Source organism: Sebastes fasciatus, chromosome 16, assembly GCF_043250625.1.
Source record: "Sebastes fasciatus isolate fSebFas1 chromosome 16, fSebFas1.pri, whole genome shotgun sequence".
Taxonomy (NCBI): Eukaryota; Metazoa; Chordata; class Actinopteri; order Perciformes; family Sebastidae; genus Sebastes; species Sebastes fasciatus.
Genome location: NC_133810.1, coordinates 28,418,227 through 28,444,576, shown reverse-complemented (window position 1 = coordinate 28,444,576; position 26,350 = coordinate 28,418,227). Strand labels below are relative to the sequence as shown.

The 26,350-nt window shown below is 40.5% G+C and overlaps 1 protein-coding gene across 2 annotated transcripts in view; it reads right to left on the bottom strand.

The window, feature by feature from the left end:
- The window catches only part of klhl13 (kelch-like family member 13), a 39,225-nt gene that overhangs the window by 10,753 nt on the left and 2,122 nt on the right, over positions 1 to 26,350 (bottom strand). The window contains exons 2-6 of one of the 2 annotated variants that reach the window (XM_074610356.1): positions 25,106 to 25,178; positions 5,649 to 5,790; positions 3,416 to 3,548; positions 2,103 to 2,299; positions 835 to 1,630 (exon numbers count right to left, since the gene is read on the bottom strand). In XM_074610356.1, coding sequence (XP_074466457.1) covers positions 835 to 1,630; positions 2,103 to 2,299; positions 3,416 to 3,548; positions 5,649 to 5,790; positions 25,106 to 25,158 — 1,321 coding nt within the window. In that variant the 5' untranslated portion in view covers positions 25,159 to 25,178. Of the gene's footprint in view, positions 1 to 834; positions 1,631 to 2,102; positions 2,300 to 3,415; positions 3,549 to 5,648; positions 5,791 to 19,753; positions 19,970 to 25,105; positions 25,179 to 26,350 lie in introns of those variants that run through there. The other variant, XM_074610355.1, reaches the window with a different exon arrangement.

Here is a 26,350-nt window from a genome sequence, read left to right as displayed (position 1 = left end):
TTGAACATTGAATGTCACAAAGGATTGTGCATGTGTTGAAATTAGAGGAGCTGTAGCCCTTTTTTTTTTTTTACATTCAAAGCTTCTACTGTTGTTTTTGAATGAAGTTTTGAATGTCTGTCGTCATATTTTATGACGTTGACACCCTGAAAAATGGAAAAATATGATTTTGTGTTATTGTGGTTATATAAATGTAATTTATGGTGCTGTTAGAGGCCAGTTTTTGACTGTAGTGAAAATGTTGCTTTTGAAAGGCTAAATGCCAACAAATATGGATTGAAGCAGAATATTTCATTAGATAAAAACATGCTGTGAATTTTGGAAATGATTAAATCAATTTTTTTTAATCAGTTTTGACTTTTGGACTGAGACACTGAAACGAGGACTGCGCTCTGCGGAGAGAGAGAGAGAGAGAGAGAGAAATGGTGGACTACCGCACGCAATGTTTCTGCAAGTCATTAATAATAATAATAATAATAATAATAATTTGAATATCAACGTTATGAATGTAGCTTCAAACTATTTGATACAGCCGTAGTTGAAGTGCTGTATTGGATTACAGTAGATTGTAAAGGTGTTCATGATAATGTGCACATCCTCTAAATTGTATTAAATTACACAGAGATTATGAACGCCACATGTTGAAACAGCAAATGATGTGTCGGCACAACACTTGATTACCAGTGTCAGTATGCTTGCAGCATTATTAAACTGCACACTTTCTCCTACTGCTCCTTGACATTTAAGTGTATAATCTCATACAACATTAATTAAAAGGCCTCTGTTGTTGCTTACAAGGACAGATAAAACAAACAAGCAGGGAAATAAACTCACCAAGCTCCCCGGCAGCGTTCCTTCCACCGACAGCGTAGAGGTGTCCCTTGAGTGCACTGAGGTGGAAGAAGGTACGCTTCTCATTAAGGCATGCCACCTGCATCCACTTGTTGTAGCGCGGGTCGTACCGAAACACGGTGTCCACTGCTGTCTTGCCTTTGGTGTCGTAGTTGCTTTGGCCACCCACCACGTAGAGAAAGTTGCCGATGACTGCGATGCCGTGTTGGTAGCGGGGTGCATCCATGGGTGCCAGCGCCTTCCACTCATGAGCCTTCTCATCAAAAAGACGCAGCTCCTTACTCACAACTAGCTGCTGGCGCAGAACACCACCCAGGGTGACCAGGTGGGCACTGTCTGAGCGGATGGCTGTCCGTTCTGACTGCATAACTGGCTGCATGTAGGGCATCATTTGGTAGTTGCTAGCCTCCAGGAGAAGGTTGACACAGGTGTTGTCCGTGCGCATAAAGTCCACTGTCTGCACGTGATTGATGAGTTCCTGCGGGTTCATGAGGGGAAAGCGGATGTTTTTCATGAGCTTTGGGGCAAAGTCCATACGACTGTCTTCGTAGCGTAACCAGCGGCAAGCAGCCTTGAACAGGTCCAACTCAGTGCAGTGTTTCAAGCTGTTGCTGGACAGTACAAAAGCCAACCGGTCAAATGGCAGCTTAACAAACTCTCCCGTGCCCAGCAGTGAGGGGAAGTTCTTCAGGATGAAGTTGTTGACATATTTGTCCACCTCTGTGAGGTTATACGTGTTGGCGATGCGCCCCACCTCGACACAGTTGTCAAGAGAAACCTGCAGGGAGATAAATCAGAATCTTGGATGGCCGCAACTAAGACTGACAAAACATCTCAGGATATGAATGACTGCATCTTCCCAACTTGTACAGAGAAACTCGCTTCCTTAGACAGAATGAATATATCAGTGATTTAACATAGAGTCTTCACCTGTAACACAGAATATCATATTTTCTATATATATCAAAATGAAATGTTTATACATACTGACTGCTGCTATTTTCTATTAGAGCATCTTTAACTGCTTTTATGTTACCTGGTGCCATTCTCACCAAGCAGAATGATCAAGTTAGTTATATAAGTGCTCTAAAAAGACACTCCCACAGGACTTACAGAGCAGTTTAGTCCTAAGTCCTAATATCAAGTTGTTTCAGCCAAAGGCAACACGTTCAACATGTTTACAACAGGCCAACACTAGAGGAAAGCTGTGTTCTGTGCAGTAATGTGCTGTTGTGCGTCTGCCTCCTTACCCCAGATATAAGAAAAACCTTGCAGAAGTCCAGCACAGGAAGGATTTGTAAGAAGCTGGCCGCCTCCAGTGTGTCTTGCAGATTCTCCATATTGAGTGACAACTTGGCCGTGTAGATAAAGTCAATGATCTTCTTCAGGCCTATTCGGTTAACTCCGTGAAGCTTGATGCACATTAAATCCTGTTCTTTCATTCCACCTGCACCGGGAGAGGGTGGAGGATAAGAAAAAGAAGATGCTCATACTTAATCTTATTTGACTGACGGGCCTGCGAGCAGCCGCATCTATTTGATTTTTTTTAAAGAACTTGAAGAATAAAGCTTGTATGACTAAGCAAAAATAAATTAAGCTGAAAAGAACGCATTGTTTCATTTAGATGCATTTGCCACTGCGTGTAAATGACAACGAAATGTTTTCAGTGTCAAAGGACTTATGTTCAGAGAAAGGATTGAAGGTCTTAGGGAGAATCCCATTGCTCAGCATCTGTGCTCACACAGCTCCCTTATCACTAATGAGCTATCGCACACTAAGTACAGTTTCCCCTTACTCACTACTTTAACAAGCTCTGCTTCTGTTCTCATTGCAGAAATGATCTTGCAGATATTCTTCATCTTTATCATATACTTTAAATGCCAAATCTCCAAAGTTACTTCCACTACTGTCGCAATATGAGATCCAAAGTAACTCTGCCGAGTAAGTAAATTCCCTTTCATTGCTCATTATATACAATGGAATGCAAATCACAAGGGTGCAAAATTACTAATCAAGTTTTTCTGTTTAATTACCTTTTTGCATACAAAAAAATGTTTGTAAAAATGCACCTCATGTTTAGATAAGTCAGTTTGTCTGCTATTCCTGAAAATACCCATCATGCACTGTACAGTATATATATTTAAATGTACTCATAGTTCTCTACACACAGTGCGCCGAAGAGATGAGACAAGCTATTAAGTCACATTTATAATCACTTAGTACAAAGGACCATGAACATGAATGCATAACAATGAGCAGGTTGGCTATACAACATGGAAACTGTTATGAATATACACACTATACCAGAGGGATGTGGGCACAAGGTCAATTTGAGTAATTCCTCGGGAGGCAAAATGACAGTGGCAGCACTGCGACTGTGTTAAAGCATGCAAATGTTCATGAATAAAAAATGCTTCACCGGAGGATACAGTGCAGGAGCGAAGAAGATATAAAGCAATCCAATGCATGCGCCATAGCAACAAGGAGCCACAGAAATCAGCGGAACTGGTACCGGTAAAATGGCTAACCCCCCTATTGAGCAGATGTTCTGGTTCACACTCACCTGTGAACATGGCTTTGAAATAGTCGGAGGAAGAGGCCATCATGGCGCGGTGTACAGGGAAAGCTTCATCGCCGTCCCCAGCCACCAGTGTGACGTCACATAGTAAACCCTCTATCCTCAGCTGGTCAAATCCCTAAGAGAAGAGGAGAAAGGTGAGGGATGAGTGTAACTGAGCCAAGCTTCGGGTACCTGGACTATGCAGTGGTTTTATTCCAGAAAAGTTGACCACGGCATGTCAGGTGGGAGCTCATGGACCCGAAATGGTTTGTGACGTCCCTCTGGTCTACTTTAGGCGACTGGCTGATTGTGGCCTGCTTGTTTTCTTGACTGTCTTTCACGCAACTGGTTCAGAATCATATGTTTGTAGCTACAGTATATTATCCCCTTGTAGGCATTGCAACACAGTGGGGACTTAGGGACTGTACCAACTTGCGGCGAGTCACGGACACACCGAGACTCACTCGTGCCGGAGTGACGTGTAACACAACAGCGTCGACATCTATGTGCGATGTAGTCCCGCCAAGCTGGCTATCTCTTTTATACAGACTGTGTCTCAATTCAGCGGCCGATACAATCGCCATTTTCCTTTAGAACTAGTCAAATGACCCTGGCAAACAGTTCAATGTCATTAGCTGCAGTACATCAGACTTTGGCTACACAGATCAATTCACTGCTTTATTAGTCTCTTCAGGGAAATTGTTGATATTTAAAACAAATAATCCCATCCTTATCCTTTAATCAGTGACTTGAAAGGCTGCGCTGTTAATCTACATGATGTAGCCTTTGGAGAGTCATATTTTGCATCCACTGTTTAATCGCTTGGCTGCTGCTGCTGCGTACCTGAGGCTGTCTACCGTCCACACATGGGGTCTGAGGTTTCTTTCCTCAAACATACTCACTTATCTGCACACCTGATTTTACTGACTACAACATCTTTTGCATTAAATGAAAAATTGTTAAGTTAAACACATCTTTCATCTCCATCCCATTATTTGCCATAGCTTACGCGCCAGTCATAACAGGGAGCACTAATAGCATCCAAGCAAGAAGACATATATTTAACATATTACAACAACTCAATAAACTACTATAATAATGAGTTGTCGGTGGGGTGCTTCAAATGCACCAGCTCACTGAGACTAAGTGAGTGTGCTAACTAATTGTGGCTACAGGGCGTAAGATCAGATGGCCCAGAAAGATCATTATCATTCTCTTACTGTGCTCTGACACCAAGAGATTAATGTGCAACAAAAGCAGCCAACACGACAGCCGTTCATTTTCAACAGAGAGCCGGTGACGAAGGGCAGCCATTGCTGTGACAGCAGTAAACCAGCACCGTCTACAACAACTTGATGTTGAACTCAACTTTATGCAAATTGGTGACATGCTGAAGCAACCACTGAGTGCAGATTGGAAACTCTGTAATGCAGCATGTTGCTATGCAAGATGAAATCCATAACTTCCTTTAAAAGAATTTTTTCCTGAATAATTCATGATGCCGATTTTCCCATCTATTTTATATATATTACAGAATGCACAATTTTTAATCGATTATCAACTTTTCCACTTTCTGCTTCTCCTTTATGGTGTAATTTTGATAGATTATTCAGTTCTCTGCTACATGGGAGGAAGCTTTTTGTGAGCATGGTTAACATTAAAAGATACACGAGTTTGTGTTCTTTATCAATATGATGCTTTGTGCTTTAACTGTTAAATGACTGCTGCAAATACACATATTTTAGGAAGAAAGTAGGTCACTTCCAGAATTTAAAATCAAAAGAAATTAAAAGAATTATTTTCTGTTACATTCTCGATCAGCAGTGTTTCATAATATTCTTGTTGTGCTCATTCTTCATATCAAATTACACAGAAACCAAATCCCAAATGCCTTTGGTTAATCATTGGGATATTGTCTAAGCTATTAAATTTTATCCTGTAATTCATGCCGTGAGCTCTTAAATGTATTTTGCAAATCAACCAGTTTGTAGTCTTGTGGTAGGTGTAGATTAACTTGGATAGGGATTTATCTCATTACAAAAGTGGTGGTAAGAAATCTGAATCACTGCCTCACCAGCCTGCAATCGGTACAATGCCATGGACTGTGCTATATAGCCTACACTGCTCGTAGGAGCTCTGAAGGAACAATAAGGAAAAGTGGAAACATTAGACCATGATATTTGACTTAACATTCAGAACTTCATGAGACGTTGTCGCTACGTGTCCGAACTCTCACCTGAAGAACCACTGAGCTGTGTGTGTTGCTTGTGAAGAATCGAGTGTTTCCAGTCTTTGATGCCTGAAGGTGAGCAGAGATGCCCATATCACCATAGCCCAGAGCAACTTTCATGTGAGCGTCGTCGTCCTCCACGAGGGATCTATTAGGGAAAAAGGAGACAAGTTTTAACTTCAAAAAGGGGTAGCAAAACGCGTGTTTCCATCTAATTTTAGCTTATGGAAAGTAGGACAGGGAAGTTTTCAAAGTGACACTACTTAAGGACATATTGGGTGGTGGTAGCCTAATTGTTAGACAAATGTTCACCTAAAAGTTACAGATCTGCAAGCCTGGAGCAGCTAGAAACATTGTGGCAGAGGGAGTGAACAAGGCACGCTCCATAATTCCCAAAGTGCCTTTGGGTGAGAAACTGAACTCCCGCTCTACGAAGGACATTCACTGGTTTTAAATAGGATAAGCTACGAGTGTAAGCAATTCCCTGAGATATCTGTATTATCTTGGAAACAGGAGCTCGGGATGGATTAGATAACAGGAGCTGTAAAACATTTTTCTCCAGTAAAATGATCATGATATGTAGGTTTTAAAATGTGACATACCCAAGGCACAAAACTACAGTAAGTGCTTTATATCAACAGTTATGTTGTGCCAATATGCATGTGAATGCAAACAAAGTCTAAGCTGATAGTGTATAAATACACAAACTTTAACTTCTAAAACCATAAAAATGTGTTGTGAAATCCTGACAGTAACGTTTTATTTAGAGCCACTAGGATCCAACTGAATTCCTCAGATGTACAGATGGATTACACACCGCCAGCGGGGGGCTGGGATGGTCGGTCAGTCCGTCCATTCAACAACAAGATATGGGAAAAAGGCGGTATTTAAATGCAGCCATTTTACCACTTGTATACAATAAATATCAAATTCTAAAAAGCAATTTTCAAAAAAGAAGAAGAAATGAACACATTCATGCTCCTTAGATGATGAACCATTGTCCATCAGCTTCCATCTAGTGACACCCTCAGGCCAAAATGTCAACTTTAAACATAAGATGTATCTCATAAATGTAATAGGTATATTATCATAACATTGGCATGAGCCATTACAATTTGAATGACCTTTCCTCTTGCACCATACCCAGGACCAGCTTTGCTCGATCCAACTCATCTGTATTGCAGGTGATAATGAACATTGTGGCCTTGAGGACCACCAGCAAGGATTTAGGCACCAAGACAAACGCCAAAAATATCATTACACCAACGTATTTGCAAAAATAAAGTAAGAAGGTGAAATGGATATTTTCACAGTGCATTAAAACTAAAATAATTGTGGAGGCTCATTGATAAACAGACCACAATGCCGTCTCTTTACATGTAGCGGTGCTCAGTGTTTTGACTAAAGCAGGACACCGATGGGTGTGGAAGCTTGCTCCTTCAATAAACCAAACGGCTATGTGATGCATCATCTCTCGGAGTTAAATGAGGACATGAAATGAAATTAAACTATTCTGAAATGGGCTGCAGAGCATTGAAAAGATCATTAGTTTTCAGAAAAGCTGTGACTAAAATACACAAAACGTTATTTCTCAGTTTTCAGCAATCAGAAAAACAACAACTTAGAAGGCAAAACACCGCTAATGATGATTGAAGTTAAAGAAAGTTTGGTTTCAAAATGTGTAATTGATTTATAATGCAGGGATTCGTCACTATAAACAGAACTGTCTTTAACAGCCTTTTTACTAAAGGAAAAAATTCTGCTCTGTGAGAACGTGATATTAGCATTTCTCCTCTGTATAGTCCAATTCGTATGATATTCCTGTGCTCCAGGGCAGTCTGACTAAAATGTAACGTGAAGTCCTTAACTGCTCCGCAGAGAGAGTGAACGTGGAGAGCAAATGACTCAGAGCCCCGAGGAGAATACTCTCGGGACACGGGTACATTTTGCGCTGACAAACTAACAATAGAGAATGAAGCTCATTTGGTTAAAGAAAGTCATAACAGTCTGTGGATCAACAAAATCAGTCAAGCATTTGTCATCTGCTATCAAACAGCGTGACTGTCTCTAAAGGTTATATCATAAGCAAACAATGTTGATTGTTCTGCTTTGACTTTGATGCAAAGCAACTGTGAACGTCATTTTAAAAAATTGCTGACGCTATAAAAAACACACATCTGTGTCCAAAATGTCATCACTTTATCATTCAATTCTTGAGTTATGGTCAAAAACATGTTTTGTGAAGTCAGTGTGACCTTTGATCACCGCATTCTAATCAGTTCATCCTTGAGACGCAGTGGATGTTTGTGCCAAATTTGAAGAAATTCCCTCAATGAGTTCTTGAGATATCACAAGAACGCGAAGGACGGACAACTCGCAAACCTCTCGCCGGCGTGGAGGCATAAAAACTGCTGGCCTTGGTGATAAGAATAGTATTTGTTAAACAAATATTTCTATAAAAGAAGGAGTAGTTGAGTTGAGGCAGGTCGGTATTTTTTAAGTAAGATGGAGATATTAATGTAGCACTAAAAGGAACTTGAGCTTGAGGACTTGTGACTGATAATAACAGGGGTGGTTTGCGTAAAGAAAAAAAGAAATGTGCCTTAAAGGGATAGTTTAGGTGTTTTGAAGTGGGGTTGTATGAGGTACTTATCCATAGTAGGTGTATTACTTAGAATAGATGACAGTCAGCGTGCCCCCAGTTTGGAGAAACAGGCAAGAGTACCGACACCAGAGCAAAGCAATACAGTGCTGTGGACGGGGACGGCAGAAAAACGTATTCTTAGACACCTAAGAGAAAGGCTCACCTAAAAATTTTTATATCCGTTTAAGTATACGCTATATTTAGAATACTTTCTAACAACAAACTGAACTGAAAGTGAAAGTTTTTTGTCATCTGAGCCTGCTGGCTTTGGAGAGAGCATAGATGAGTTTCACTTTCAGTTCCCCATCGTAAAGGAGAATAAAGGGGTGTCTGACGGCAAGATAAAGAGGTGAACATATTGTAAATGTAGTATCCACTTAAATGGATATTGATTTTTTTAGGTGAGCCTTTCTTTGTGTGGCTAAAATATGCTTTTCTGTCGTCCCCGTCCACAGCACTGTATTGCTTTGCTCCAGTGTCGGTACTGCTGTCCGTTTCTCCAAACCGTCATCTACTGCAGGTTATACACTGACTATGGATAAGAACCTCATACAACCCCCAAACTATCACTTTAACCTGCTCAGTTTGTAGTAAGAGGTGACGCACAGACAGACGGGCTACACAACACAGTGGCCCACAAAAGATCTGCGTGTCACAAACTGAATGAAAACTGAGCTTAAAATATTACATCTATTCTCCGTGCAATATAAAGAGATAACTGAATAGTCACCAAATGTGGCATGTGAGACTTAAAAGCCGCTCATTTTCAGATGAAGATTGGCCTGGTTTTGATAAAATATTCTTTTACAAAAATGTCTGGCTCAGCATAACAGTAAATGTGTGTCTTCAAACAGGCCCATGAGCAGGCAGTGCTTGTCAGATGTAGAAGACTAATGGTTTTTGGGTGGACTATTTATATAATGAAGCAATTCTAAAGTCCTTGTGTGGATGAACACTTGAGTTTTTTTTTTTTGTGGTTAGAGTGGTTTTATCATTTGTAAGTAAAAGTCCCCTGTGCTTTGAGAGGACGTTATTCAACATAAATAAAACATAGCTTTTTAGATGCTAGAAGAAAAATGTTTGAAATTCATTTGTTTGTTAATGCGACGGATTTAGGCTGACAATCTGATATGCAAAACTTATTTTACTTCAACTGAAACAATCATCTCTTTCTTCCTCAGTCCTAATGATGGTGACACTAAAATAGGACACATTTAATATTTGTTTCAGGTGCAGGAAGACATACATGCCAACAATAAAGAACTGAAGAATGCCCTCGATGATGAGAAGCCACCATAAAAATGTCACTTACTGTATCAGACTGAACTGCTAACCTTTCAATGCGACTCTACTTTAAGAGTAATCACATATATAATGTTATGTACATCTGTAATAGAAAGGTAGAGCAGTCTTTATGTAATTGTTAATGCTAAACTATAGACCTGTCAACACTGCTTTTGACAGGTCTACTTTTCATTCCTTTCACATGCAGTACATGAACTGAGGAACAGGTAGGAAGACCAATGAGGACACATCAACAACAGAAAAGCACAAAAACACTGAGATTTCTGCTACCACGAGAGATATAAGGAAACAACTATGATCAAAGCTACACATGCTTAAGTTCTACTGTATACAAATCTTGATTTTAAAATGACGATGAGAGGATGGGATCGGTAATAAGCTACATTTTACAAGGAGATGATCATGGACCACGTCTAGTAGGAATTTGTGAACACCACCACAAAACGCAACAGTGGTGACAATCACACTGACACAGAGCACAGGCAATGTACTGGCACATTTACCCCGTCAGGTGGTAAGTCGGACAGGCAGCGAGGAGAGAGTGGGTTGTCCAAACCACAAAGGAGTGTTGGTGGCTGCCGGAACGAAACAAAGACGACAACAGCTACAGCATCCCACATAAAAGTTCTGCTCTTCCCAAAGACACCAGAGAGAACCCGGAGACCGAGTCTCTAGCTGCATCTGTGGCGTGTTTGAAAATAATCATGACTAAAGCATTACTACAGCTCAGCACTGACCAATGCAAAAAATCATCTATTAAAACATCAGAGAATATTTCACAATTAGCCTGTCAAAATGCCTATTACTGATGCCAAGTATGGGTTTATTTAAGGTCTATCTGTATCACTCTTTAAAAATAATTACTTATAAAAATGACTGAAGAAGTTCAACCTTCAGATAAATTGATAAAAACTATTTTGTTCTAACATAATAAACTATTTAATACTTACTTTTGTGAGTTTAATGATTAAATGCCACTGTTTAATTCAATAGAAACTGTGATGCTGTCACAACAGAGATGTGTGTTATGTTTAAGTTTCTAAATTATTACTTTATACACAAGAGTTTGGAACATCAATGTGGTCTCTCGGCAGTATATCGCAGTACACTTTTAACAAAATGAGGATGAATTGAGTATAAAACCTCACATCAAACGATGGCGATGCAATATGATACATACTGCTTATCTCTTAGGGAGGATACCGTTGTGTCAGAAGCTTTCAATTAAATTAGGGGGAATTAAAATGATATATGATGAAGATAAAATCCCTTCATCTTTGGGTTTAATGAAAAAAAAAAAAACCTTGATCTTATGCGTATACATTATATCTTAGATTAATACTTGGCACATTCATAGTACCAACTAAATTAGAGAAGAACCATCACTTGGTATTATGGTACAGAAGAAAGCTTGGTTTTAAGGTTATAACTTAAACTAATTCTGGCAGATACATGGAAAAAAGCAAAACCTGTGATTAGTTCAGAGTGCAGCAATTTCTCATGTTTACACTTTAGACCATTTTGCTCTCACAGCCTCCTCCATTTTACCGCTTTTTCTTCTCACAACAAGCACCGGAAAATACATTAACTACAACGGAAAGGAGGAATAACAGGAACACTATGCTATTTTCAGGTCAGTGACACGTTGCATGAGCAGCAAAGCCGTTTTATTTTCACCTATTTAGATTCTGTGCAGGGAAAAAAAGAGAAAGAGAGGGTCGGAGGAAATATTAAGAAGCGGAGGAGGAAGTTGGAGGATTGAAAAAAAAAAAAGGAAGTAATGGAGAAACAAGGGTGGCCGTCTATCCAGTCCTTTCATGTCAGTGAAAAGCTTAAAAACATCCTTCCACCAGTGACAGTTCAGCAAGCTGAAGTCAACTAGGCTTTTTCCCCCTGAGATGACAGTGGAAGGGTCTTAAAAGATGAATAAGTATAGCTTTGCTGCCTCGTCATGCATTGATAGAAACGCCATTAATCTCATCTATTTCAGGTTCTGAACGTCTGAAAGACCAACGTCATGGTTCTGGAGCAAAATATCTAAGAACTTGCATGGTGGAAAATCATTTTACAACCTTGTTTAAGGATAGGTTCACAGTTTTTCAAAGTCTATCTTACACACAACTCATCTTTTCTGACAGGATCACCGTCTGCAGCAATGCATTTACAGTACTGCGATACCTGAGATGTGATGCATCATTGGTTAAAAGTTAGCAAGCTATACTAAATGTGAGGGAAGTCTAGTTTGAGTCAGTTCCTGGACCCTGCTTCAAAAGGAGTGCTTATTCACGTGGAGACAGGAAGAACAATCCCCCCCCAAAAAAAGCCAGAAATCCCATATAAAATGCATGCACTGCTAATGAAAAATTGATTGCAGCCCATTATTGTTGGACAATTTTTGCGTACTACTGCATTACACGGACATTTAAAAGTTTTAGTTGCTTACAGCTACCATGGACTAATGTGACATATTGTTTTAACGGGGACACAGGAAGAGCCTGAGAGCAAAAAAGGACAATGCAGTGGAATTGGCAGAGCAGCAAGAAATATTTCATATCAAAGGATATCGCTGCCTCATTGACGAAAAGATCTCAAGACTCCTACGGTCTGGCTAAACACTCAAGCAGCTGAATCTGAACCACTCACACAGAGAGAAGAAAGGCATGAGAAAAGGTGACAAGTTGCATGGAAACCCTCTGAAGTGATGTGAGTGGAGTCCTAGCAAACAGAGCGATGACAGTCAGACAACTAAACTAAAGAGACCTCTCAATCAATAAGCACAGCAGTGCAATAAAACAACATGTTGAACAGCTTCTTATGACGCAGTAGTACTGTTTTTAGAAAAGCAGAAAATAAAAACCCCTATATAATATAAAGCAATCCGATACAATGGTCCATAAAGCTTGGTGGTAAATTGACTTTTATAGTTATAAAATAAGAGGAAATTTTAGAAACACCTACAAATATAATACAACAAATGGTGCCTTCATATGGGGTCGTGTTTACCGTGTTCACAAGAAGAGTCCATATGAATGAATACGACAAGAGGGGGTCTTGTCGTATTCACGACCTCGTAAGTAAGTTTGTGAAAGCTTCACGAGTTGTGACTTTTTTTTTTGACGTTGTCAGAAATGGCGATAGAAGTTAATTTTTCGGTGCATAATAAGTGAATATATTGCAATTTTAATCGTATTGTTATAATATGTTTGAGGCAAATGTTGATATTCCCAACAGCCTCATCTTTTTCCTCTGTCATTATGCCTTTGCATTTTCTGCATTATGTTACCCACTTCCTAAATTGTTAGCCTCTGTGGCTTCTAGACGCCGTCAGTAACGTTAATATTGCCGTTTCTAAGCAGCGGTGTTCTCATGAATTAACCACTTGAGCGTATATTGGGTACTCAACTTCCCGTGTTGTAAATACAAGCTCGCGAGTTTCATTTGAAAGCACCACAAGACCACAGCCTCAGAAATTACTATAGCAACGACACTGCAGCACCAACGACAGTGCTGGGGCTCAAACTGATGCCCTATTTGCAAATGTACAGTACAGTACAGTGTCACCCGGATTTCTAATACGGCAGAGGTTGTGTGTGGATGTCACACTCACACGTACAGCGAGAAGAGACTAGCCACATGGGTTCTATCATACAAATTAAATTCCGCAGTTGCTTCTCCACCTTTTCTGCAGCAGCAACACCTTTTTTTTCCCACTTAGCTCAACTGAAAAATTAACAACCGAGAGGAAAAAAATGAGAAATTCTCTTCAACATTTCAGAGAATCGGGTGCAGCTCTTGTTTCCCTTTCCTCTCCACCACCACCACCACCACCACACAACGAGAAGCGGTAGGGCAGAGAAAAGGAGGTAGTTGCGCGGCCTTAAAATTCTTCTCTCATACAGTTTTCTATTCCATCAAACAGACTCTGGTGCATCTAAAAACGTGACGGCAGGTCTGGTGGATGGATTGCAATATGAAAACGTTCATCATCATAATAAATTAATACAGCCATTTTTAAAATGAGCAATGATCTACTCCATTTATCTTTTTCGTCCATTAATAGAGTTCCAGTAAAAAGGAAGCGATCACTTACCGGACTGTTTCAAACATCTGTGTTCCATGTGTCTGACAAATGTTGTTTGCTCTGCCCGTCATGGTGGAAATTGGCACTTCCCTAATTAATACTCTGGCTTAACCGACTGAATGGATGGTTGCAATGAATGTACTATTCACAGACCCTTTTAAAATGTTGGAAATCACATATGGAATTCTGATTTAAAAATAGATTAGCATGGAAAAGGCCAGCTTTAATTGAACTGGTTGGTTATTTTAAGTAGAGTAAAAACAGGAGCTCCAGTATTTGAGAGGTGTCTTGGTGAGCTTCAGTAAAAGTACAATGAAAATCTGCGAAACGGTAAACACAACATGTGAAAACAACCCCCAGGGTGTCACAAAGTCTCTGCTGACAGATATGTGTGTCTGTGATTATGTTGTTGCATTATGTTAAGCATTAAGTCCACCGTTATTTACAAAGTATTTGCAGCTCACTCTGTCCAGGAAAAACTATCCACGCTCTCCAGATAATTGCTCCAATCTTGCTAATAATCTCAGCAGCCTGTACGCCATAATGAGTCAGTAATTACACTTAATAATCAAAGAGCACTTTAAGGTCAAGGTTTTTGCATCAAAAACAGGCTGGGGGAATTTATGAGCACCTAATTTTACATTTCAAAAACACAATTTCAAGCTGCACCACAAGTGGTTAAGCCAAACAAGCTTCATAACGTGTTTGCGTGTGGGTGGAGCAGACGATCTGTCAACATGTACCGAATGATTAATCAACCTGAAAGATGCTGTATGAGGGAACAGACCCAGCTGAGCATGTGTAAACCAAAAAAGGACAACTACAGCCAAAATAAGACCAATTTGTGAAGAAAGCTTGCTTTACTTCTTTTTTGTTTTTGGAATAGCTACAAAATACGCTGAACTATACAGCCACTGCAGATATGTGGAATTATTCAGCATAGGCTAAGCAGAGGATGTGAACCCGAGGACTGAAACCAAAGACTAGACAAAAAGGCCGCAGATGTGTCAAAGCAATAGGGAATTAGTGGTGTCAGCATAATGTTGCCTGGACTCTAATAAGTAGAGAGGCATAGCTTTGCATACAAAGGGGCTTAATCTGTCACTATCTAAACAGGGATGCACGATTAATTGCAGATCCTTCCACGATCATACAGGTCAGCAATATTGAACTTCTTATATATTTTTAATTCCCCTGACCGTCCCGGTGTGGTGCACCTTCCATTGTGTGTGGGCCAATTACAAACCCTGAATTCACAATATGCAACTATCTAAGCAGAGCAAAAGGTACCGGAGAAGGAGCTTCAGCGGGAATGAGTGGAAGAAACCTTACACCTCGATGAAAAAGCAAAGCAAGTGTAAATGAAGTGTAAAAAGATGGAACTGGCAAAGAGTAAGGCAGCTCTGATCCAACCCGCTGATACTCCGGATTTGATAGGAGTTTTGGGAACCTCTGCTGCAGACTGTTTTTTCCAATCCAGTCTTTAAAAAGGTGCTAAATTTGATATTCAGAGCATTAATATAGCAGCAAACAACTTGCTACGTAAAGATATAGAGGAATAATGTCTACCTGAGCAGTGAATGAAGTCGCTCTCCCTCTGTGTGTGTTGTAATCCGAGCTTTTCTGTGTTTTGTTTACATAGCCAGGGCGGCCTCGCGTGCCTTTTTGTGCATGTTACCGCATGTGCGCATTCCCTACTGGCTGGCTAATGGCTGCACCTCTGCACTTTAAACCTGCAATAACAGATATTTTGGCCAAGGCACGCAGTAAGATTATTAATCAAGTTTCTGCGATGCATTAGGTTTCATTTTCTGTCAGATATAACGGCATCCAGTGACTGGTCAACCGTGTGGTGAAACTCTGCCCACTTCATCACAGTCCAGCTTTGAGTAGGCAAGTGTGTGTGTCTGTGTGTGTGTGTGTGTTTGTGATGAGCACAGACATGACAGTCTCACCTAACTGAACTCACTTGATGCTCTGCCAGCCAGACTGCCTGGCTGTGCCTCCCCTCTGGCCTTTCAATGAAAATAAATGATCCCAGTGTGGCTCTTGCATTTTGTACAAAATGGCCACGAGTCAGCAAGAACTTGACAAGAACGGCAAAGTAAATTAAAAGCGCCACCACCGTGCTCTAAAGTTTTTTCTAGCAACAGAGTGCATTTGTGACACCTAAAAATGGGCACACACAAAAAAACCAGTGGCAGGTGTTGCACTCAGGAAGGAGGGGACTTTATGAAAATTATAATATCTTGTTTCACATCACTGAGATCAGTGATTATCTATCCAGGCATTTAGAGAGCAGATTTTATCATATAATCATGACTTCATTTAAGAGCAGGCTGTTTCAGTATAGCCTCTTTTTAGCTGATGTGGCACACCAGCTGATTAAGACAACACATGTAAGTAGAAGACACAAGTAACCAACAATAGGTTCTGACAATAACACCGAAAGACACATATCCTATCTATTCAAATATGTATTGTAATAATGTGTGCTACTTCTGTAAGAATGTGCCGTTATCTATATGTTAATGTGTGAATATGTAGCTCTGTAGCTTTAGAGTACAATCATACAGTATGTTGGCTAAGAGCAGCATTGTAGTTTTAACATCTCTGCTGGCATATAATCCCTGACCGAGTCCAATTACCCTAATACATAAATCACATTCCGATATATCTGGTGAGACCCTCGAGTACATCTCCACTGTTTTATGTATTTTTAAACATAAAAAATGTCTTTCTTGTCAGACGATGTTCAAAGTCAAAGTCAATGAAAATCGTCCAGCACCGAAGCCAGCTCTCATTCAGTTTGATGTCAGCTGTCAAATCGACTTTGTTCCTATTATTTTAGAATGGATGAATTGATCGATCAAATTAATGCATGTTGGTAATGAAGTAGGTTTCGAAGAAGGTAAACTAATGGGCCATTTATATCAGAGACGACAAACATCATCTCGTGGCAGTAGCACAGGGGACTCAGCAGCAGCAGAAGGATGACAGACGCATCTACAAATATCTCTTAAACAGACTTTCAAAGCTTTTATTTTACATATAGCTGTACAATCTGTATGGAATTTAATCTGGTCACACTGTCTTCTTCACACTAGAAATATTTCTACCGACTAGGTGGCTTTGAGTTAAGCTATTATAGGAGCAGCCTGCCAGCGTGTTTAGAGAAGGTTGTATTTTTTCTTTCAAACAAAATATACATAAATCAGTGCAACCGAAGGACAGCGGCAGATAAATCACTTTTAGACTCTAATGTGCTGAAGCAAAATATGAAGGTCAAAATGTGCAATGTGTGATTCCATTTTTAGATTTTCTTTGAAGGATTTATGTTCTCCCATGTTGCCTTAATGCGATTGTTGACAAAGAGCGACAGGGAACATGGGGAGGAGGAGAAAGGGCTATGAAATGCGCTAAAGGTCTCTGACTGGAATCGAACAGGCTTTGCCGCAGTTGAGGTTGCTGGCTCACCATGACGCCTCCAAGAGATGATCACTTAAGACAGCAGTCACACATATTAAGTGCTTAGTACTGAACCGCTGTAAAATGAGGGCTGCCATTCATTTCAAGGACTTTTTTGTGAAATGAAAGATAAAAACCCAATGACGTTTTACCGAGCGGAATGATTGTTTCATGGGCCGTACCGGCAGTGAACCTTAACCATTCGTTGCTAGCATGACATCTGCACCGCAGGCAGCTCACCGGTCTATATATAGATTAGGGCGGTTTCAAAACAGACAAGCACATTGTGAAAACAAATCTTAATTCTTTATAGGCTACATCGTGTACGTCAGATAATCCAAAAACTCTCCCCTCCTGTGTCCTCCATCATTCTGCTGCTTTGGATATATATACACACACAAAGATTACCCGAGCAGCATACCAAGTTAAAAATGTCTCGAAAGCCAAACGGACAGAGGCACCACCACTCAAAGGGTCTATAAAGAGTGACTTCTCCCTGACCACAGAGTAACCTATAATTGGGGGACCTAATATCAGCCTGCCTAAAAACGCAGCTTATATTATACACGTTTCAAAATAGAAAGTGGTCTGGTGGGGCACGGCCACACTGGGCAGAGTAAGGTGGAGCCTCAAGGCTTGAATATGCTTCACACATGAAGACACGCAAGCGTCGTCCGCAGCCACTCTCATCCTTGGGAGAGTTGTCTTAGCTTTTCAAAAGACATGTCGACATGCTGGTGTTAAGATCTTGCTTTTGTACAATGTCAGGTGTTGAAAATAAAGTAAATAATGACGATGCATGTAGTCTCTGACTCAATCTTGATTGATGCTGTAGCAAGAAACACCAGCTCTCTCGGATAACATACAGCAGTAAAGTCACTTTTACTGCATTGACACTGCGTAATTTATGTTTTTAAAAAAGGTATAGTTTTAAAATAAACTGCTACCTAGAGAAAACAGATGATCTCTCAAGATTAAATATCCAAGAGATGTACTATTATTGACTACACCGCACAGAAATGTACAACACATGGCAGCTCTATGACTAAATATAGAAATATCAAAATTATATAACAAGTATACAACAGTTCCTGTGTTGCTACTACAGGGTATTTACATAAGTGATAAACAGCTAGAACTGCAGAAAACAACATATCCCCAAAAGGTCCATGACAATCAAAAATATTCATCAGTAAGAAATAAATTTTTTGCTTCTATGGTCCGTCATCTATGGTGTTACCTCGTGATGCTTTATTTTGAAGGAGATTTATTAAACACCAAGAACCCAAACAAATGAAGCGCAGTCAAAATATCTGCAGACTGGAATTTTTCAAATGTCCATGGGCAAGATGGAGATTTACATAGAAATGTCAGCCCACTGTTCCACTAAGTTATGTACTAAAAACTAAAAGACCCTTTGATACAGTGTTAGCAGTGAATAACTGGAAGGCTGCTTGTGTGATCTACAGACTGTCTGGATAAGTGTGGGTGGGGAAGTGAAAAAACAGTGCTTACCCCTCAATTCCTACAACCACTAAGGTGCCCTTGAGCAAGGCAATCAACCCCCAACTGCTCCTGTGGAGCTGCTCGATGTCGTACTGGACAGCTTCCAGGTGTGAATGTGTGTAGCAGGGTGTTCCAGCTAAACTACCCTGGTTAGATAAAGATTAAAACCAAAATTACAAAATCAATAGTGAAGCATTCATCATGTAATGTTGTAAAGAGCTTACAAAGTGACTTCCTTTAGGTTACCTTGGAAGGTAGAGTGAGGGCCATATGGCAAATGTACATATTTAGTACCTTTAGTATTAGCCATGTTGCAGATATCAGCTGTTTCACTGAGGTGAGAGCAGAGATTTCTCTTGCTATGATTCAGTAATGTTTAAAATAAACTAGCAACATTAAGCTCTTAAGCTCATCAGTAAAGCTGCATGATAACTGGAGACTGCATGAATCCAATTTTGTAAAAAATCCATCCAAGTAAGCCTATGAAATTACCTTAAACTATCAGCTAGCCTAGCTTGCCAAGAAAACTGTGTTCAAGATTTTGGTTCTCACTCTCTGTAGGCCAAAGCCATGTTACAAAAGTCAAACAAGACACTTGTCCATTACAGCAGGGCTCAGGAAAAGGGATAAAGGGATAAAGGGAGAGGATGGCGAGAGGCACTTCCATCCTACCCTTCCCCCCCTCCTGAACAGTAGCAGATGACAATAGCTTCTAAACCAGGGCACGCCAGACATCCTGACAAAGGCAGGCTCCTCCCAAGCTGCTGAGTCCCTGTTCCCAAATAACCATAGCCACAGGGAGAGGGCAAGAGTCGGGGATGTGGCGCTTGCCATGTCCAGACTAGCGGCAAAATGAGTCCTTCTACCCGAGAGCAAAGCATTCTGCCAACGAACCATAAAATGCATGCTGGACAAGGCGAACCTCCTGACACACTACGAGGCTCAAATGCATTCAGCCTAATTAGGGCTGCAACAAAAAAAAAATAATGGTGTCACAATATATTTACAAAAAAAAAAATCTAAATCAAAAACTGAGAAACAAACAAATCCATCTCCACATATATTAGCACAGGGGCATAATGAGAATGCTATTTAGCTCTTACTCACATGTAGGCAGGCGAAAGGGGTGAGGACCTGGATGTCTTAAGAACTGGCACTGGGAATTTCCAGCTGACAGGAGAACCGCTTTTCCATTTTAACGGCATGTTGTTGTCACCAGAATGGTGCTACAGCAATACCAACAGCAAAGACCATTTCCATGAAAAGGTTTCCAATGCAGTCTTCCATCCCACTCTGCCCACACCATTCAAGGGGGAGGGAGAGCAACAGCAGCAGCAGCAGCTACAGAAATACACTGGCAGAGGCAGTGCAGGCTACAGTCAGGGTTGTGACTTTAGCGGCAGCACTGAGAAGCCAATAGATTGCATCCACCACGACTGCTTGCCCTGCTGCATTCACGGTTGTCTTGTGGTAGGAGGGGGGAGAAGCCCAGCCTTCCCATCACCCTTTCAGGTTTTGTGAATATCTCAGTAGCTGAGCAACAGTGCCACCTTGTTAAAGGAGTTGTGATTACAGTTCTGGACTTGCTATGGAAAGTATTGGAAGGGACATAAAGGAGTAGGAGAAAGAGAAAACACTATGATGACATTTGTGCTATTCAATTTGAAAAATGTGCCATCGTCTAAGATTTAACATGTGATTTTGTGTCAATTTTATCTAATTCAAGGAAATAACATACAATTAAAATCTACAAGATACAACTGGAAGTCTTCAACTATCCTATGATATTCTCTATGTGTTGAAGTGTGGGTTTTAAGTTTAACAATTATGTTTCAGAAAACAATAGGAGCATTATTGACATACATAAGCTTGGGTCAAAAATCATTCCTATACAAATGCTGTTTAAATAATTTGCTTATAGTAATCAAGTAGTCCGCTTACAGTGTTCATTTTGGGTCTTTTTCATAAAACCTTTTTAAAACTACAGTAATTCTATATTGTTTTACTTTACTTCCATGATACTTTGCCAATTAGATGGTAATCTGCATGAGAAATAAAGAAAAATCATCATCCGTTTATAGTGATCAATTTGACCCGGACAGACAGAATAAGAGGTTTCCACTGTAATATTTTTCTATTGGATGTAGTAGTGAATTGCCACAGAGTTAAAATATGTATTATCTTAATATCTTTTCACCATATGTCTTGTCACCATGATGCTATTCCAAGTTTTAAAGACTTGGAGAGCCACCAAAGGCGAATTAAGTGATAATTCTGAAAACATGCTCACAAACTCCTCTACTTAAAATATAGGCTTATTCACATATCATTTTTGGACACGGCTGTGTTTTGTGCTTGGGCTAAACAAAACAGACATTGGGATAAATAAGCATTAATCTGCAGCATTCATGGGTGGAGCCAGCAATAGCACAATCGATTAGACACCTTAAAAACGTCATGACTATTGCAAACTGCTAGAAAGTGCCAATACTAATTTCACAAACTCCACGGGTTTAAGATACGCAATTCATTTTTATAGAACTAAATTGTCAGTTATCGATACACAGTAAAATATGCCAAAAGGTGAGTGAGCGTTGGAAGACCAGTATTCTTGTTAAATTATGTTTTGACCTATCACCAGGCCCTGCAGGTGACCTGCACGCTCACCTATGCAAAGAGCAGATACTCGGCGGCTTGACCCGGCCTCTAGTCTACACTGGATCTGCTGAAGCTAAACTACAGTATCTGGCCCAGTGAGGCTTGGTGTGAATGCCACGGCCCACCACACCACTGTATATCTGGTTCCACTAGATTTTCCAATTAGCACTAGTTAGCAACCCCTCTGGTATGAGAAGCTTTTCCTAAATTAAGCAACAAAGCTCCATGGCCAGACGCGAACAGGGGATGTTGCGCCTCACGGTCGGGTTATGCTGGAAAAGAACAAGTTCATATGAGTATCATGTCGCCTTAACCCCAAAGCCACCAGGATGCCCATCAACTCTCCACCTAAAGCTCCTTGTGTAAAAATCAGTGTAAACAAGACTCAGTTAAAACCGAGTATATGTGTGGACCGTGTGCGGTCAGTCTGAATTTGTAGCTAAATTGTTATACAAACAGTCAGTGGTCATGTCTATAATTATAAATCCAGCGGGACATGTCCACTAAGGTCCAGCAAGGACACAAGAGGACGCGCTGCTCCGCTCAACTGGCCATTCAAGTGGTGACGTATCCTATCGTGGAATGACTGTGCTTGGTCCCTGGTTTTCTGCTTGCCATTTCAAACAGGAAACATGGTGGCCTGCTTGTAAACTTTCTGTTATTCTGTCTAAACAATCCACCAAAATCTACTTCTGAAAACATTTTAAGCGAGAAATAGGCTATGCCTGTGCTGAATCTCGTTTCACTTTAGAACTAAGGTCCAAGTTTCGTGAACCGGACACAACGGCCAATGAGGAAACTCCAACACTCGGCCGACCAATCGTGTAACTTCATCACTCACTCACTCACTCACTCAGTGACAGACTTTTGCGTTTGTAGGGCTGGCCCTCTGTGGTCCAGCCAAAAAATGAAAGAGGGTTTTAGCAGATGAGGGCGCAACGCTGTACCTAATGTGGGAACCAGAAAAAGGAGGAAAAAAAATTCATATCTCACTGAAAACAGAAGTCGTCACGCCTATCGTCTCGCCCCACTTTTACCAAATCAATTAGATTTGTTGGATTATTGTGCAAAAGATTAAGAAACAGCAACTGCTGATGCAATTCATAATAAATAATAAAACATACACAGTCATCTTAGGTAAAAGTGAAGCTTTAAACTATATAAAAGCACCTAGCAACCGGTATCTGAGAGATACATTCTGGTTTAACTATCTCAATCAAGGGTACCTTGACCTCTTATTGGCGAGGGACACACGGACAAAACACAATCAGGAGTACATATACCAAAACAAAATTCAAGAAAACGGCATAGATAAAGAATGGCGGCCCACTGTAGTTCAAAGTAAAAGTCCTCTTCTTCCATATTAACGTCAATCAACGTTTAAATCACCAGCAGATTGTTCCACCTGCAAGTGGTCAAGATGGCACTGCTACCAGCTATTACACAAAAGGTTTCGTGGGAGGTGTTGAGGTGGGAGCACAAGTTGCTTCCACCTGCAGCTCCATTCTCATAACAACCTTATCATTACACCTTCAGGGTTACACCATTCTCCGTCCCAGCTTACACCGTAAACGGCAGAATGACCTTGCCTCTACTGCAAGGACAGCTGTCCTTCTGTCAAAGCCTGAAAGCTCAGTGCTACACCTGCTATCCTCAGTTCTACTATTTTACTCTCACAACACCCTTATAAAGACTCCTATTTAAAATAATTCCTGTAGTAGCACTGTAATATTCCTACTTATTTCCAGTGTAAAGATGTTCAATTTAAAATAAATGTTCATAGCAAAGGTTGCACACAACTCAACAAATAATGAAAAAGCAATAAACTGAGGGAGAACTGATGCCATGCTGCTTTATGCTTCTTTCATTCATTTAAACTAGCAAACAGTTTATTCTAGTATCTGCTATTGATGCTCCAAAACTGCCCATCCAGTTGGTGTAGTGTCTCATCCACCTCCACACAGTCACAAGTCTCTTCATGAGTAAAGGAGAATCTTTTGCCAACAGATTGGATCGAACACACAGAAACTATCAGGCAAGCTTCTTTCCCTAGTATTTCAACGTGCAGGTCTCAAGAGGAGTCTGTAAGCAACCATTTGGTACTACCTACACTAAGGTATGCATCAGTAAAAGATCTTTTATCAACTCTCAATCTATGCTTGAACTGGCTGGCATCTTCCTTGTATTTGTCTTCTTCTGAGCACCGCTTAAAATTATAACTGACCATTTTATCTCATTAGGTATTGCACAGCAATTACCAACATAAAAAAACAGTCACTGTTTACTGGAGAAAGCACAGAGAGAGTTCTTCCTGACAGTCATGCGTTTGGGTGTGGCAAATCATGGTGGACATGGAGTAAAAGGAGTTTCTGTTGATCCTAATGCGAGACACTCCTGCTGATTATCTTCTGAGTATTCTCCTTTGTCTTACTCTCGGCTCTTCTGCAGCTTCCTCGCGGTCAAACTAATATTCCTCTGTAGCCAACTCCAGAAAAACTTGGCCAAATGTGTCGCCCCATCTGTCATGTTCTCTCATACTTGAAGACATAGGCTTCTTCTTGATGTGTTTATCACTAACTTTGCATTATTTGCTGATATTCTGTGGGAAAGTTGAGACATAAGTACACAATCCATCGCAGTTTTTGTTATGTAAATTAAACTCCCACATCTGGTCAGCTCATAAAGACATTTGTTCATTTGCCAGAACCAACACTGGGCCCAGTTGAAACTCCCCATTTCAATGCAATGCTTTGTCAGACCCCTCTGCGTCACCCTTTTCAGTCGCAATAAACATATGCTTAATGTTGTGAAGTAAACAAAAACACTTGCTTAGGTTCAGGATATAAAAACACTATATTTAGGTTTAACACAAAACTACACGGTTGGGCTTAAAACTACTATATTTGTACACTGAAAAAGACACTGAACATTGTGAACACGAGACATGAACGAACAGCTGATTACAACGTGACACATGGGACACGAACAGCGGTCTCCTGGATGAAAGCCTTGTGTTTGTTGGACCCATCCACCTCCCCTCCCACCCGCCTGGTGTGTGTCTTTTCATTCTTAAAGCTACGTCACCACACTCCCGGCGCACTTTCCCTGAGCGCTTAATATTTACGCGGATGGGTTAACATTGTACAGTAGTTAATGGAAAGACCGGTGCGTCTCATACCGACGCTCAAGGGCGCCTTGTGCATCGGTATCTAACGCCACCGGCTGTGACAAAGCATCGATATTTGACGCCCTGGGAATGAGAACGGGCTGCCTATTTCAGTGTTGTGCTGTGACAATGCTGTTTAAGTGACAGGATGACTGCTGGCAAATACTGATAAATTAGCCAACATTAAGCACAGGCCATTCAGGCATGGAAAGCTGCAACAGGTGAATTAACGCAGCAGAAACATCGTAATATCTATCAGGTCATTGAGAGACGCTCTGGCAAGAGTCTTAGCAGTCAGTGGTTCTCAACCCGAGTCACTGAGCGCCACAGCCATACTGCTTTTCTTTCTTACAATCTAATCAGGGATTACCTGATTAACACTTCTGATACCAGGCAGAAGCCATTTCCTATCCTGGACTGACACCAGGACTGATAACTGCTGTTCTGTTTACAACTTAAGAACGGTCAACCACCAATCAATTGATTTTGCCTGGTTGCAAAATAGCTAATACTGTTAACAGCTCCTCCAGAGTTTGTGAGCAAAAAAGTGGAATGCGTGCAATTAAAGTGAATTAATACACTGCAATATTCACAGTTGCTAGCGACATAATGGAATATGAGACATTGCACATTACCTGTCATGTAGTCCGATGGGCATCGTCTCCCCTCTGTGTATAGGGTGCTCCATACCCCTCGCCAAAACCACACCTCAAACACATAAAAACATGGTACTTAAGTCTGGAAACCAGGAAAAACAAGATCAAACTGTTAAATGTAGACAAGTTTTGATTCAGCACTTTTAAGTACATTCTGCGCTTTTACTAACTTTATGTTTTACAGTCTACACACTATGTTAATGTATTGTCTAATTGTGATAATATCTCAGCGTTGTAACTGAGAAACCTTTTCCCATACAATTAGTCATGCAGGTCTGTTTTCTGAATCTGGTACTCTTATCTCCAAAAGCTACACAGACAAACAAAATCATTATTGTACGACAGATCACAAGTAAAACTGGCTTACACGCAGTTTTAAAAATGTAAATACACATGCATGGGTATTTTCTACAACTGAGATGGAGATGCCTTCCATATTTTAAACTTAAAATGTTTCAAAATTGCCTCAAAAGGTCGAATAATGGCACTAGACTTCAGTAAATATCAAAACTTTGCTTTTGGAGTTTAACCTGAGAGCAAACACTGACAGACTTTAGCTCCACACAGCCTGTGACCTCATTACTTCTGCGAGTGTGGACATTAATTAATAGTATTTGTGCACAACACAAAGCGCCTGGGTCAGTCCTTCATGCTGGTAGCCATCAGGCTCCACAACCAAGGCTGACCCCCATATGAGAACTATGAGGACTTTAAGAACTTTAAACACGCACTATATCTGCAACCATCTTGGACTCTAACCACTGCCGCACTTTACACTTACTTTACACTATACATCCTATATACCACTTTATAGACTGCACATATGCACATATTACATTTATTTATTGTACATACTACATTTATTTATTGACGGACTGTATACACTATGTTCACCGATTCACTCTGTATCTTATATATTATTGTTTTTATAACTTTTGTATGCCTTTACCTCTCCTGTGTTTCACTCTGTTTGCTGATGTTGCTGCTTTGACACCTGAATTTCCCTCCGGGGATTAATAAAGGTTCATCTTATCTTATCTTATATTTGCATTTAAGTTCATTTTGGATGTAAAATGTCCTACAGAAGTTGATGGCCCCCTATCCCCTGCTGAAATATTACAGTTGCATCACATTTCTAACTTGTTGCTTTACACAGAACTAGGCTAATTGAGGCTAAATATATCTGACAGTGTGTTACCAGACAGAAAAACCTTCCTTCTATTT